The sequence below is a fragment of the Jaculus jaculus genome, chromosome 8, assembly GCF_020740685.1.
Source record: "Jaculus jaculus isolate mJacJac1 chromosome 8, mJacJac1.mat.Y.cur, whole genome shotgun sequence".
Lineage (NCBI taxonomy): Eukaryota > Metazoa > Chordata > Mammalia > Rodentia > Dipodidae > Jaculus > Jaculus jaculus.
In genome coordinates, this window is record NC_059109.1 from 33,753,043 (window position 1) to 33,768,963 (window position 15,921).

The 15,921-nt window shown below is 36.5% G+C and overlaps 1 protein-coding gene across 1 annotated transcript in view; it reads right to left on the reverse strand.

Annotated features, from left to right (window-relative positions):
• The window catches only part of Hcrtr2 (hypocretin receptor 2), a 107,293-nt gene that overhangs the window by 30,895 nt on the left and 60,477 nt on the right, over window positions 1–15,921 (reverse strand). The window contains exons 3-4 of the mRNA XM_004668188.2: window positions 10,646–10,824; window positions 5,574–5,817 (exon numbers count right to left, since the gene is read on the reverse strand). Of these exons, the coding sequence (XP_004668245.2) occupies window positions 5,574–5,817; window positions 10,646–10,824 (423 nt within the window). The remainder of the gene's footprint in view (window positions 1–5,573; window positions 5,818–10,645; window positions 10,825–15,921) is intronic.

Here is a 15,921-nt window from a genome sequence, read left to right on the forward strand (position 1 = left end):
AAATTTGATCTTTAAATATAATATATATTATATAAAAACTGATTTATTTAAGCTCTACCAGAATTAGAAAACAGTATTTTGAAGACTTGAAAATAATTAAATATATATATATCTTGGACAGGGGATGAATTCAGTTGATGGAGTGCTTGTCAGGTATGCACTGTGCTAGAGGTTCAATCTCAAGCAGAACATAAAACTAAGCATGGTGGTCCATATCTCTAATTCTAGCCTTCAGGATGTAGAGGCAGGAGGATCAGAAAGTCAAAGTAATTCTTGGCTATTGTGGTGGTTTAAATCACATGCTCTCCATAAACTCATGTTTTTTGAATGATTGGTCTTCAAGTGGTGGCAGTTTGGGAGGTGGAGCCTTGCTGGAAGAGGTGTGTACTGGAGGTAGTTTGGGGCTGTTATAGCCAGTTCCCCTTTGCCAGAGCTTGGCTCAAAATTGATGCTATTTTCTATATGTTGTGGCCAGGAGTGATGTTCAGTCTGCATGTGTCATGCTTTCCCCTGCCACAAAGCTTCCCCTTAAGACTATAAGGCAAAGTAAACCCAAAATAAACATCAGCTGCTTTCAGTTGGATATTTTGTCCCAATAACATGAAGGTAATTACAACAGCTCCATAGAAAGTCAAAAATTAGCCTGGACTACTTGAGAGTCTTTCTTAAAAAAAAAAAAAAAAAAAAAAAAAAGTCTGGGGCTGGAGAGATGGCTTGGCGGTTAAGCGCTTGCCTGTGAAGCCTGAGGACCCTGGTTTGGGGCTTGGTTCCCCAGGTCCCATGTTAGCCAGATGCACAAGGGGGCGCACCTGCAGTTCGTTTGCAGTGGCTGGAAGCCCTGGCTCGCCCATTCTCTCTCTCTCCCTATATCTGTCTTTCTCTCTGTGTCTGTCACTCTCAAATAAATAAATAAAAAATGAACAAAAAATATAAAAAATATTTTTTAAAAAAGTCTGTGTTTTTATTTAACTGATGTTAGGTGTGATCTAAGTGGAGTCTTTCTCATACTTATCTGTATTCTATAGATATAGACATTTCAAACCAACAATTCAGGAACAAACATGGATCTTTTTGATGTCTTTGAGAGCAGAGATTTAAATGTGCCTTTTTAAAAAATTAGGTTTTGTCCTGATATGTATTTACTAATCAAGCAATCAAGAAACTGTGGATATAATTCTGGAAAAATGACTAACATTTAGAATTACAAATAGGTGTGAGTGAGCAAATAGTGATCAAAAGCATAGTTCAAGGAGCATCAGGTAAGGGATATAAACACACTATACACACTCTTTTCTTTTAGATAAATCTTTAAGAATCCACATGCTCTTTTTGTTTTTAAAAAATCATACACATAATGATGATATGCTTTAGAAATAAGTTACTAACACATGCTATGTACTCTTGGTAATACTTTCATTAAGAAAAGTTCTCAGTTATACTACATGTATTGAAACATTTTCAGGGCTTTATCAAATGATTTGATAAAGGGACATCAGCTGAAGTTTATCTCCTCTGTGATATTGTTTGTAGGACAATTAAAGTATAATTGTCCAATTTTGTAACAGTGTTATTGAACTTAGAAGACAAAAAAAAATTAAATACTAGAAATACAAACTATCAATTAATCTCAGGTATAAAGGACACTGAATTTATAGTAAATGATTTTAATTTTAGAGATATCTGTCTTAGAGGAATGGCATGATAAAATGTGATTTCCCACAGTGCTTTGAATCATAACTGCTTGACTCAGTTTTACCATTTTAAGTGGAATGTGGCATAAGTTGAACATAGCTTGCATGAAGAGCACGCATTGTAAATGAAAGTTATTAGATGTGAAATGCATGATAAGCAAAATGATTAGAATTCACATGAAAGTATTTTACATTCTTCTTGAAAACATTAAATTGTTAACAATTAAATAATTAAAAAGCTAATTAATAATTTTTGTTTTTTAATGTTTATCACTTTTAGCCTCCATAAGGTTGTGAGTACTTCTGGGATTTTAGAAAATCACTTCAATTTTTTTAAATGACTTATGAAGGCTTTTAAGTATTTTACATCAAATGAATTTCTTAAAAAAAAATCAATGAAAACTTAGGATAAGGGCACACTAGTTATAGAGATGAGCCGTGTGTCTTTTTATTCATTATTCACAACAAGTAACTAAACAGTGTGCTTCTTGATCATAACTGCAGTGTTCTGTAGCTTGACAACCATTTTGTTACTGGGGGCTAATAATGCTTGATTATTTAGGTCAACAATATAGTTTGTCATAGTCTATGAGCATATCTCTAACTAAAATTTATTACCAAAATATCTTACAAAAACTATTACTAACACTTGTTAAATTAAAAGTGAGTATTTTATCTAATGATCATTTCCACAAATCTTAAAGGATACCAAATGTATAGTTAAAAACTTTAAATGTACATGTGCATATTGCTTTATAAGATTGAACAAATAATTTGATCTTTTTAGGTCTTACTTTGGTCATGAATTAGTGAAGAATCTGTTTGAGGGCTATTGTGGTTTTTCACTTGTTAGTACTATAAAGGAACATGTAAGAAACATTCTCAACTCACCTTTGTTTCAAAATCATTTCTCCAGGCTACCATTTCCAAAACATACAATTCCTGGCCTTCTCTTCATCCTTAAGATGTTGTACTCAATAAACAGGTTTTCCTGCTTTCTGAAACATACTTTCCCTTCTGGGATATACTTTCCCTCTTCCTTATTGACAGAATTTTTGCTTACCAATGATTTTTGGCTAAATTTATAGTAGCTCCTTTGTAAACATTGTCCACATGGCTAGGACTAAGCTCATTCTTTCATTTATGCTCCTAGTACTTTGTGTACAAGCACACTAATTGTCCTTAATATTCTGCGTACAAGTACATGGATTGTCTCTTGTACTTTGTACACAAGTATACTTATTGTGCATTGATTGTTGCTGGCATTTTGTGTACAAGTACACTGATTGTCCTAGCATTTTGTGTACGAATACAGTTTATTCCTAGTACTTTTTGTATAAGTACATTGATCTATTTTGACACAAAAATATTTGTTTATTTGCTTTTCACTCTCATTATGCAGACTTTGACGCTATAGGCACAGTCTATTTTTCATTAGGCTGGCACAATGTCTTGTATACTCAAAATACTAAAGATATTGTGGGACAGTAATTAAAATGGGACACAATACAAATAAGATATCACTTAGGAACTTGTGGGTTGGGGTCATGGCTCAGTGGATAATGTACTTGGTATGCAAGCCTAAGCACCTGAGTTCAGATCTTCTGAGCACACATAGAAACAAAAACAGGCAAACAAACAAAAATAGCAAGAAACAGATGTTATAGTGGACATCTATAATTGCAGCGAACCCAGCACAAGAAAGGAGGCAGACAGTAAAATTACCCAAAATTCACAGGTCAGCTAGTCTAACAAACATATTGATGAATATGAGGTCATGCCTCAAACAAGATGGAAGGTGTTCACTGACACCTGAAGTTGTCTTCCAATCTCCACATGTGGGTGTTGCACATGTCTACCTATACACACACTCATATGCATATGTAGGGAACATTCTGTTCTTTTTGTTTTAGCCTATACTATTTAGAAGAAAATTGAGAAAAAAAAGTTAAACCAGAAAAACATAAAGGTAAAAGATTTTAATATTAAAAAATAAGAGTCTCAATAAAAAGACATAGTTAATATATTGATATACAGATAAAATTAATTGTAAAATTTTAGTAATTGCCATTCTTTTAACATTGTGTGGAATAACCCCCATATCTTTTAAAGGCCATAATGAAGGAGGCACCATTTAGCTTTTCAGTTATAGAAATTCTTTCTGTACTTAATTGAAAGTGTCAGGTATGAATTATTATAAATTCAAAGACTCAAATGTTTCAAGACAGTATATCTATAAATAAATCCTCAAGTTTCACTGCCATATGTGTGTGTGTGTGTGTGTGTGTGTGTGTGTGTATGTATATGTAATCTTTACACACACACACACACACTTTCTTTTCTGGTGTTGATGAATTTTGAACCAAAGGAACACATGGCTACCAAAATTCTGCTGGTTTATATTCTATTATCATACATGTTGGATGGCAAAACAGAAATATAATTTTTCATGTAGGACATTGTTATTCCAGTGATAAGTCCATCAAATGTACTGAGAATAAAGAAAGCAAATTTAGATGAGATGACTTCACTTGAGGAGAATCTATGTTTACACACTTACCTTTAGTCATGTTCCAAGAATATATTTTAAATCTGGGGGGAAGGGGGGCCTAGAGGCATGAGTTAGTGGTTAGGGCATTTGCCTGCAAAGCCAAAGGACCCAGGTTTGAATCTCCAGGACCCATGTTAGACAGATGCACAAGGTGGCACAAGTGCCTGGAGTTAATTTACAGTGGCTGGAGGCTCTTGCATGCCCATTCTCTTTCTCACTTTCCCTCTCTCTCTCTCTCCCTCCCTCTTTTTCTGCCAAATAAATAAGTGATAAAATATTTTAAAAGTTCAAGTGATACTGTTTGTGATAGTTAAGGTGTTGTCAACTTTATCTGTTTAGTAATCCACAGGTTGCTTCTAGGAAGGATCAACTCAAGGAGGAGTGGGCGCCCTGCTCAGAGGGGGACTTGAAATAAGGAAGCTCTGGGTAAAAAGAGTTCCTTCCTTCCTCCCACTTGGCTGCTGGAGGAGCTGCTCACTACCTTTTAGCCTGGAGTGAAGACCAGTGCAGACTAAAGACCAGCATCAGCTAAAGACCCGCGGATTGAAACCCAGTGGCTCCTCAGGAAGCTTCCAGGCTTTCCAGCACCATCTGCAGTGCCAGGTCGGGACTGCTGAGGCATCTGGCCATGTGGACTGAGCAGCTACCAGGTTCGGTGATTCTCGGGCCTGCAACTGCTATTGGACTACTGTAAGCTGATCCAATAAATCTCCCTTTTAAAATAATTCATTCTAGCAGTTCTGTTCCTCTAGAGAACCCTGACTAATACACTGTGTGAACAGTGTGTGGCCAGTGAATATGTGGATGCTGTATGGGATAAACTTTTATAAAATGAAAAAAAAAAAACAAACATGCAAAATACAAACAAACAAACAAAAATCCAAAGGTTGCATTTGCGACCATTAGGAAACCTAGCAATTTGGACAACACGGAATGATTTTATAAACTTCTCTTAATTACATATATATATATATATATATATATATATATATATATGATTTGGAATTGCATTATTGAGGGTTTTTTGTTTGTTTTAGAAAATTTAATAAAAAAAAACCAATACGTTCAAAAGTGAGTTGTAGAATAAGCTTCTCTTTCCATTCCTGTTCTTAAAAATATGAAAATGGGAAAATTGTATATAGCAGAAGACTCAGATAGGTAGAGTTATTCTGTGAAACTATTTTTAGCTTCAACACGATATTCATTCCCTTTCTAAGCGATGACAACAAATACCATAAAATACAGAAGCCTGATGAACAATAGGTACACTGATGCGGTGTGCTGTTTGCAAGTACAGTGTAGATGTGAGCACCTGGGAGAAGTGGACTTACCTCCCCAGTGCTCGTCACACACTGTGAAGAGAGTGGTTTTATTGGCCAGGCCAGGCAGCATGCTGCTACACTCCATGACGATGGCCTGGGGAATCATGATGATGCAGGATACGACCCAGATGATGACAATGCTGTTTCGGGCCCGCCTGGCTGTGCTCTTGAACATCAGTGGGTGACAGATTGCATACCATCGATCTAGGGCGATGCAGCTCAGTGTGAGCACCGACACTGACACGGACACAGTCTGAAGGAAAGGCAGCATCATTAACGAGGTGCCACATTAGAAAGGTAGCCAAGGTGGAGGGACAAATTCAAGATAGCCTATTCATCAAAGTGATTTGCTTTTTAAGAAAAATATATGACAAAGAGAAGAAATAGAATTTGAATTTCTTGGTTGACCTGGAAGTATGCTATGGAAGCCTGTCAATTATCTTTATGCCAAATATTCTAATTTACAATATGATGTTTTTGAAAAATTATTGTCATTACTTTATTTCATGGCTTTTCTACTGCTGGAGGAAATAAATACATCTGCTTTGTCCGAAACTGGAATTTTTCATCTAATTAACATAATATGACATGTCTTTATTTTAAATTATCACATAGGGGGCTGGAGAGATGGCTTAGTGGTTAAGCGCTTGCCTGTGAAGCCTAAGGACCCCGGTTCGAGGCTCGATTCCCCAGGACCCACTTTAGCCAGATGCACAAGGGGGCGCACGCATCTGGAGTTTGTTTGCAGTGGCTGGAAGCCCTGGCGTGCCCATTCTCTATCTCTCACTCTCTCTCTCTGTCACTTTCAAATAAATAAAAATGAAACAAACAAAAAAAAAATTATCACATAGGAATTTGATTGTGGTCAATTTACCTAGCATAGATCAGTCAGAGGCACACCAATTCATATTTTAGAACAACAAAGGCTATTAATGTATCAGTTCATTCCCAATATGCTGATGCAAAGAGAAGCCAAAGTCCCTGTTACAAATGAGTTCTGTACATAAATATCTGTGCTCAAGTTTGCCTACTGACTGAATTATCAAGTTTTCTCTAATATCTATGCTGGTCATCTCAATCCAGGCTCCTAAATAAGCAACAATATCATAAATGAACCTTGCAGCTGGAAAAATTCAGGAAATAATATATGTTTTAGTCATGTCTACTGCCATGTGATCAGTATATGTATCTGTGTGTGATGTATTCTTCTCTGGTTGAAAAATTGATTAAATGGGATCACAGAGAGTTAGTTCAGGTATAAAATTCCTAGCTACCACAAAAACTGTGGATTTGCTGTCAGTTGTCAAAATTATGATCATAATGAACTGAAACCACTTTTTTTCATCTTCCAGCTTGGCACCTAGAATTCTAGACTTTAACTGGAGCAGGCTAATTTTCAGGAAAGAGTATTTATAGAAAATCCACGTAAAATCTGCCATTTTGCTAAACTCTTGAAGCTGATTTTCCTTATAAGTGTTATCTCTATTCCAGTGGCCAAGTTGGTTGATAACTCCTAGAAACTTTAGATGCTACATCAGAATGCCTTAAACTAATATATCTTCCTCTATCTTCTCTCTCAATTCAAGCTTACTCCCTCTCACCAACAACATCTATTCCTTCATGGCAAATATGCCATGAATTTATGGTCCCCAGACCTAGGACAGAAACTGACCAGTTCAGCACATTTGCCTTTTCACAGCTACTGGGACAGAACTATATTTATGATTTCTTTATTTTAAGTAATATTTTCTCTCTCTCTCTCTTTTCTTCCTTCCTTTTCCCTCCTTCCTTCCTTCCTTCCTTCCTTCCTTCCTTCCTTCCTTCCTTCCTTCCTTCCATTCTTTCCTTCTTTCTTTCTTGCATATATTAGATAGACTGATAAAGAATGGGCACACCAGGTTCTCTACCAGTGCGAATGAACTCCAGACCCATGTGCCACTTTGTACATTTAACATATGTGGGTACAGGAGAAACTATCTTATGTCATTAGGCTTTGAAGTCAAGTGTCTTAACCACTAAGGTATCTTTCCAGTCTATCTTATCTAGCTTTTGAGTACAAACTTTTTATCAAGACTTCTAAATTTATCATTCATATATTTGAATAAACCAGGATTAATTAGATAAAAGTCACATGGTTCAAATTCAAATGTCATTTATAGTATTCCACACTACTATTAAGTAGTAATAATCACTTCCTATCAGCTTATTTGAAAGACTGATAGCCAGTGCCAAGAGTGACCTGGGGTGCCATGCCTGCTTTGTTGTAACAGTAACATGGAAGAATACCCTTGTCTGATTCTAATAATGAAATACATTGAATAGATCCTATTAACTCTAACCTTGATAGTAAATGATTTAATATTTACTACTTCAACTTTCATATTTGCAAATGTATAAAAATATTAGTATAGAATTAATAATCACATTATAAGTTTTTCTTGATAACATAGAAATTCATCCTATTACAATTATAAAGGAAAACTTTTTTACTGCTGTTTTCTTCTAGTACACTTCTGGGTGCTTTTTTCATTTAGATTCTACTGCTAGCTCATGCCAGTCTGATAGTAAGTCATTTTAGCAATCAATTTAGTATGAAAGGTGAATACTGTGAATGCAGTGGAGTGAGACTTGTGGGGACACCTTCCTTCAGGAACTTGGCTGTTCACATATACTCTGGGCATTCTGCTGATAAACGAATGCCTGGGGATTTCATTTGGAAAAAGAAAGAACTGTTTTTTTTTTTTTTTTTTTTTAAACTGCACATAGATATTCCAGAAAGATTTCAAAGACCCATGCTAAGTAGAAACAGAAATTTTGTGATGATGGCCATAGCTAATAAGAAGACAGTAAATATAACTAAGAGTGGGAGACCGGTCTGTCACACACCATCTATCACCTACAACTCACTGGAGTTTTATAATTCTTTCCTTGATATTTCCTGTGCAGTCCCCTTCTAAAGTTTTTTTTTTTTTGGTTTTTTTTTTTTCTGTTTTACAGTGTACTGAAAAAAAGTAGCCAATTGCTCCTGTCAGTAAGTAAAATAAATGATGATTATTCACCCAAAAGACTGATTAAAGTTAATGGTCTTGAAATTATAGAATTATTAATATCTAAGAGTCATTTTAATTATTCAGCTAAATTTTATTACATCTGTGAGATTTTTAAGTAGTTTGAGTATTTGCCAAAGTGTTATAGTACAGAACTCATAAATCTAAAGGTTTATTGTTCTAAAAGAAAAAGAACATATTAATCATAAACAATTAGTAAATGTCCAATAAAACCAGTCTTAAAAATCAATGTGGCATAATATAATGTGTTTTCAATAATCAGTGGCACATATATCATACGAAGAATAAAAGTCATTAGTTTTCTAACTATCACAACTAGAGGAAAACCCTCCCAAATTGAAGTGATGAGCCTGACGTTTTATTGACACTACTACTAATTATTCTTGGATAAATTCTCAGGAAAAAATGAACAATTAACATTGAAAACTTGGAGGCACTGATTTTTCCAGTATGTGAATGATTTTTTTGGTGCACTTGCAATTTTCTACCAGAATGAATGAATGAAGAGTTGGATCTATTTCTTCTCTATTATGTGGTTACACATTGTTTTTCTTGTTGGACAGTGCAGAAGAGAATTACTTGTGTGAATTGAACACTGTACAGAAAGAGAGTCTCTCTTGCGATGTTCCTTGAATAAAGAGACACAATAAGTTATTCTGTGAGAAGAACCATCAGTGGCTTTAGAGAGTGTCATGACTTGCATCACTAACTGGTTACATGCTGCTACTTGCTTGACATTTGAAGCTCCTACAAGATTTGGTAGTGCTTATTCTACAGCAAGCTTTCACTGTGCATCTGAGAAGGAATAAATCTACAGGAAATGCATCTCTACTTCATCTCTCCATCCCTCATCTGCATCTTTTACTTTCTCACTACTGGGGAAAAAAAATACCTGACCAGAAACAGTTTATGGAGGAACTTCTTTACAGTTCTCAGGGAAGGTTTAATTCTGGTAAAGCACAGAGAAGCAGGAAACTAGTGTTGTACTATCACATCAGCACAGAGGAAGTAGAGAGAGCAAAAGTGCAATCAGGGCTGGGATGTCATGCTTCAAAGTACAGCTGCAATGACACACTTCCTACAAGTATGTTCCACTTCCTAAAAGTTCCAAGATTTTCTGGTACAGTGCCAACTGAAGATTAAGTATTTTGACACATGAGTCTATAGAGGACATTTTATGTTCAAACCACCACACATAAAAACATCTGGTTTACAAAGATAACAAAAAGGGTCCTCAACCTATTGAGGATCTGGATGACTGACTAAAGGCGTCCTGAAAGGTAAGAGGACCCCAGCATCTCCTCCTGAAAGGCAAGAGGACCCAAGTATTTCCTATTTAAAAGTAAGAAGCATCTCCAACATTTCCTCCTGAGTCAATCCAAGATACATAAAACATTTGTGGAAGTATAAGAGAAGTAGTCAAATATGACTATTAGAAATTTTCTGATATTTTTATTTTCCCAGTTTCTGTATGCAAATACTACCAATTATTGCATCTATTGTTCTATGAGAATATTTTATTCTGCACTTTTTTTCTTCCTTAATATCTTATAATTCATTTCATAAGACATTCATGGTTTTTAGCAAGCTGGCCCAAACTGATCTTACAGTTAAACATAATGTTTGAATGAAGCTCATAATATCTATTATACTTAATAATATCTTATAAATGACATCTAACTTTGAACAGCTACTGAATTATAAATCTCTTGGATATTTTAGTTCCAAAAGACAAATCAGTTTATTTCTAATAATGGACTATCTGTGGCCCCTTCCTCCTTCTCTTCCTATAAATATTGTAATCACAACCTGGGAGACAGGAGGGAGTAAGGACAAAGAATGGAGGAAGACTATGAGATATCACATAGAAAGTATCCACCATTTCACTCACTGTCTAGTTCTTAAAGGGAACACATCTTTTTGAGTACTTTGTCAATGGTCACTATCTTTAGACATTTTGTCAAAGATTTTAAAACTATAAAGGTAATCAAATTTATTCTGACAAAGAATTACCTGTAAATATGGAATGACTTTACAGAGCGATTGTCCAAAAAACCAGGTCTCAGTGATGTCAACAACCAGGGTGGCTGGAAGGCAGGTGATGGTCACTAGCACATCAGCCAGGGAAAGGTTGACAATGAAGTAGTTGGTAACTGTCCTCATGTGGTGATTCTTCCACACTGCCACACAGACTGATGCAGGAAGGAAAGGTGAAAGGAAATAAAGAGAATGAGTACAACTGAGGAAGCAGAGTCTAGCTAAGTAAGATTCCCATAAAGCCCATTCCCATATGTGGACAGAAAGAAGCTTTTGAGATTGTGATGTGTTTTCCATGAATCTGTGCTTAAAATCAGATATCTGACTTGCAGTTATCTACTAGTCATAAGGAATATGTTTATTTTTCCTTAATTTCTAAATTGAATATCCAAGAATTTAAAGAGCAACTTAGTTTTCTACTCTTTTAGTATACAGGATCTAGAGAAGTATTAAGAAATTGTTCCTGAATTGAAGAGAATCAGAGGCAAGTAATTTCCAGTGAACTGCTGTGCTTGCCTTGTTGATAGGCTTGACCCACATCTGTCACCCACATCTGCATTTGGGGTATCATGTCTTTGGGAGACAAGGAATAATCATTACACATTGTCTATGCTGTCAAATGCTGAGCTACGTGGCTCATATATTTATATTGCTCAGTCCTGACAAGTTCTCAGAAAACAAAATGTCATCCACATTTTATACATGCACTGACTAAGCCATGGGACAGCCATAGGATTTGTCCAAGGCATGGAATTGATAAGTACAAAAGTAGATATAACTGGGATTTAGTTACAAGTGCAAAGCTGGACCTTTAACCATAAATTTTCCTTCTTTCCTGAAAATAGGGGTGAGGGATGTAACAAAGTGTTCTCTGGAAAGCGATCCTCTCCTTTCTAATACTCTTGATAGACTCTAAACCTAACCTCCAAATCTCATCACAGCGGGCCACCTTCACTGCCTGTAGAACATTCCCCTATTTAAAAGCTATGCTATCTATGCAGTTACACTTTGCCGAGAGAACATCCAGTTCTCTTGTTTCCTTTCCTCCACCTTACCGGTGTACCCACAGATGTGCTGATGGTCTTGCCTCCCTGAACACATAACTGATTATGACTGAGCATCATGACCCTCCCAGAGCTACCAACTTTGCCCCAAAGTAGTGCAGTGATCGGTCACCTGAGGTAGTATATAAATAAAGGCACATGGTGTTGAATTTAAATCACTGAATAATACTTTGCTTTTGACAATTGTGTACCATTTATGAAAAGTTTCATATGGCATAATATACTAAGGATGACGTAGTTCTGCAACTATCAACTCATGTCAATTAAGGAAAACACTCAAATTTCTGAAAATTTAATTTTGACTACTTTACATATTCCTCTAACTTCAACACAAATATACCAAAATATCAGGTGATCCCTAATTGGGGAAAGGTATAGTGTTTTTATTTGAAAATGCTACTGCCTAATAATCTATGTTCCATAAATGCTTGAAACACACATACACACATGAATGAGCACACACAGCTACCCACCCAACACCCCCCATGCACCTTAGCTATTGGTAAGTACATTATACTTTTTTTATGAGAAAATGGGAAAAATAAATACTTCTGGTTGTTGCTCATCTGAAATCTAAACTATGTAAACTGAGATCTAGAATACAAGATGGGACTTAAAAACACAAGGAACACAAATCTAGACCCAAACAGCAATGGCACCATAAAATTCTACTTCCTAAAAGGCAGACCAAATGGCTGAACCTTCACCAGGCACTTACAGGGAACACCTGAACCACAAGACACTGGAGAGGGTAGGATTAAGGCTAACCTTAATCTTTTACATCTTCCCTTCCTCCCTCTCCCTCTCCCTCCCCGTCCCACTTCTGTCTAACTCTTGTATATTAGTTATCTTTTTCCTCATTTTCTTAGAGGGCACTGACCTGTAACACCCTTACCAGCATGGGGCTATCATCCACAATGAGCTTTAGATAAGAGAGACCTACAAGGTTTCCTAAAAGAATGACAGATTTCTGTCAGAGTACTTGATGACCCACCAAAGGTTACTGGTAAGACCCTACTGCTGAAGACACCATATGCAGTTGACACATAAAATGGAATTGCATGGCTGGAAGCTAGAAGAGAGTCAGTCCCCAGACAGTCAGCACATCTAGTGTCAGAAGGTGCTACATGGGCGACTGGGGGAAAATGACCAATATCTGTCCAAGCAACTCATGGTCTAACCTACTTAGCAGCAAATAACCTGGTGTGATGCCCACACAAGTGCAATGCTGGCACACAGCCATAGTGGGGAGCCAACTGCTCTTGATTAGGCTAACTGATGCCCTGAGAGGTATGGGACCCATAGCTGGAGCTGGGAAACAAGTCAGAACCATATCCAAACATTAGCCCACTCTCCAATATCAAGCTACCATCAATCATGGGCTACAAGAGGGCCTACACCTATTAAATTCTCTATTAAAAAGTAAGGGTTATCTCATTTGTCCTGGTGCTAACTTACTCTCTGTTGGAGAACCTGCTTCTCTTTTTCAGATAGATGTAGATCCTAAGGAGAGAGCCACCCCATCATATCTCAAAAGGGCCCCGACTGAAACTAAGAAAAATTGGTGAAACAAGCAAGGGTGCTGTTTTTCTGATGAACCAGATACAAGCACAAGGAGGAAGGAGACCAACACAGAGAAAAATCAACTCCTACCAAATCAGAGAGCCAGAGCCCCAGAGGCCCCCAACACCTCATCACTGAAGCAGACCAAAAATGAACCCAACATGTCTCAGGGAAATTTTGCAGAAGAGGGGGCAGAAAGAATGTCAGAGCCACATATTGGGTCATGATATGCAGAGACATTTATCTTACCCTTAACTGTGGGCTAACTCCACAATGCATGACCCATATACCTCAACAAGGAGGGGCCAATGGGGAGGGGGTAGGTCACGGATGATCCTAATAATGGTACTAAACTGACTGTATTTGCTGAATACAAAACTAATTAATAAAAAAAAATTAAAAGAAACACAAGGAGGTTTAATTTGGCTTTCAACTCTCCCCATTTTTGAGATGAAAAAATAACAACAGCTAAAAGACCATGCTGATGGCTTGTACAGTGCTAAAAGTCATATGTCCAGTGAGTTTCTTGAGAATTTGCTATATGCCATACCCTATGCTAAGGACTTTAGTCATTTTAATGGTAGCTACACTATGAAGTTAAAACTATTATTATTTTTGAGAGGAGGGAAAGAAGAATAAAGATTTACCTACCAAAAGAAAATAAAACCCAAATCGGTAAGTGCTAGAGCTCATCTTTTGTAACCTCCATTTTTGTCATCCTTATAAGTTCTTGATGGATTCAGAAAATGGAAATGAAGCATTTACAAGACTGTAATAGTGGCACTGGATTTTTTTTTCTTATTTTAGTTTTAAGTCATTATGTCTTACCCATTGTCAAATACATGGATGACCATCTCTGACCCATCTTGCCTTAGATTTCTCCAGCCCTAAAACTTTTAAAATAACAGAATTCACAATGTCATGAATTCTCAGAATTTATCTTGTGATAACTTTACTAGCAGTTCTTGCACCTACTGACTCACAATGTGTTTCCTTTTCATTTCTGCTACTTCTAATTTTTTTCTTAGTACTAAAAGGGGAAAAAAGTGTATTTTCAACCTTGTGATTAATGTATAATTTTCTTATGGATTCTGTAAAGCATGCTACAAACTGGGTGTCTTCAAACAAAAGAAATTCAATACCTCTATTCTGGAGGCTAGAAGTCTGTTAGTGAGCTGTTAGTAGTTCTGTCTTCCCTCTAGAATTTGGATAAAAATACTTGCTTCTTTCTAACTTCTGTGGTTTGCTTGTAGTCTGTAAAGTCTGGAAGATTTTTACCTGTGTAACTCTTGTCTCTGCCTGTAGTGTTGTGGGGCATTCTCTTTTATCTCTGTCTTCATATGACCATCTCTATACCAAATTTTCACACTGGACTTGATCTTACCCTAGTGCAGTATGATGTCATTTGATAGTATATTTCTAATGACCTTCATTTCCAAGAAGGATCACAATGGTGTTTGAAATGTGAATGTGTGTCACCCATAATTTTAGGGATTTTTGATTAAGGTTAAACTTCCTACTGGAGTCTCCAGCAGCATGCTGGAGAAAGTGTCACTGGATGTGGATCTTGCACTCCGGCCCTACGGTGTGGAAAGAGTCAGTTTGAGCTCTGGCTGTTCGTGTCTGCTGGGCTGTTTGTTATTGCTGGCTACTTGTGCTTGTGGTGTCTTATGCTATTGTATCTATGGAAGTGAGCCATCTTCTTTTGATACTGATCATGTTTCACCTGGATTCTGTGAGCCTGAAATAAACCTTTTGCCCCCATTACTTGCTCTGGTTAGGTTAAGTGTTTGTCCCAGTTAAGTGTAGCAGTCACCTTCAGAGATAATACATGTTAGAACTTCAGGGTTTCCTCTTAAGTGGGAGCAAGTGTACCCTTCAGCCAGTAATAGAATTCACTCAAGTACTTAAAGACCACAACTATGCCTATTCTCACAATACATGAAAAAGATATAGTTCTGTTCTGTTAATATAATAACAAAGTCAGAACTAGAATTTATCACAGACAATTTTACTTGTAGTGTATGAGAAGAAATTATTCTTTAGGAGCTGGGTATGTGGTTCAATAGTTAAAAGACACTTGTTTGCAGTTCAATTCCTTAGACATCCATATAAACAGGATGCAAAAAGTAGACATGAGGGCTGGAGAGATGGCTTAGCAGTTAAGTTTTTGCCTGCAAAGCCAAAGGAGCCTGGTTCAACTCTCCAAGACCCACATAAGCCAGATACACAAGGGGTCACATGCATCTGGAGTTGGTTTGAAGTGGCTGGAGGCCTTGGCATGCCCATTCTCTCTCTCTTTCTCTCTTAAATAAATAAATACATACATACATACATATATTTTTTAAAGTACACACAAATTTGGTGTTCATTTTCAGTCTCAAGATTCCCTGATGTGTCCATCACATGTGCCCTGCCTGCACACACATAAGCATAAAAATATATTAAAAAATACTTTAAAAGTACTAATATATTGGAGTATAAAATTAGCAACTTATTGGTTACTTATTTAATATATAGTTCCATGTATAGATATGCACTCAACTTGTTAAGATAATAATTTCTGATTTTATTTACGATATCATACCATACTACCTACATGAATACAAAATAATAACTATTTTA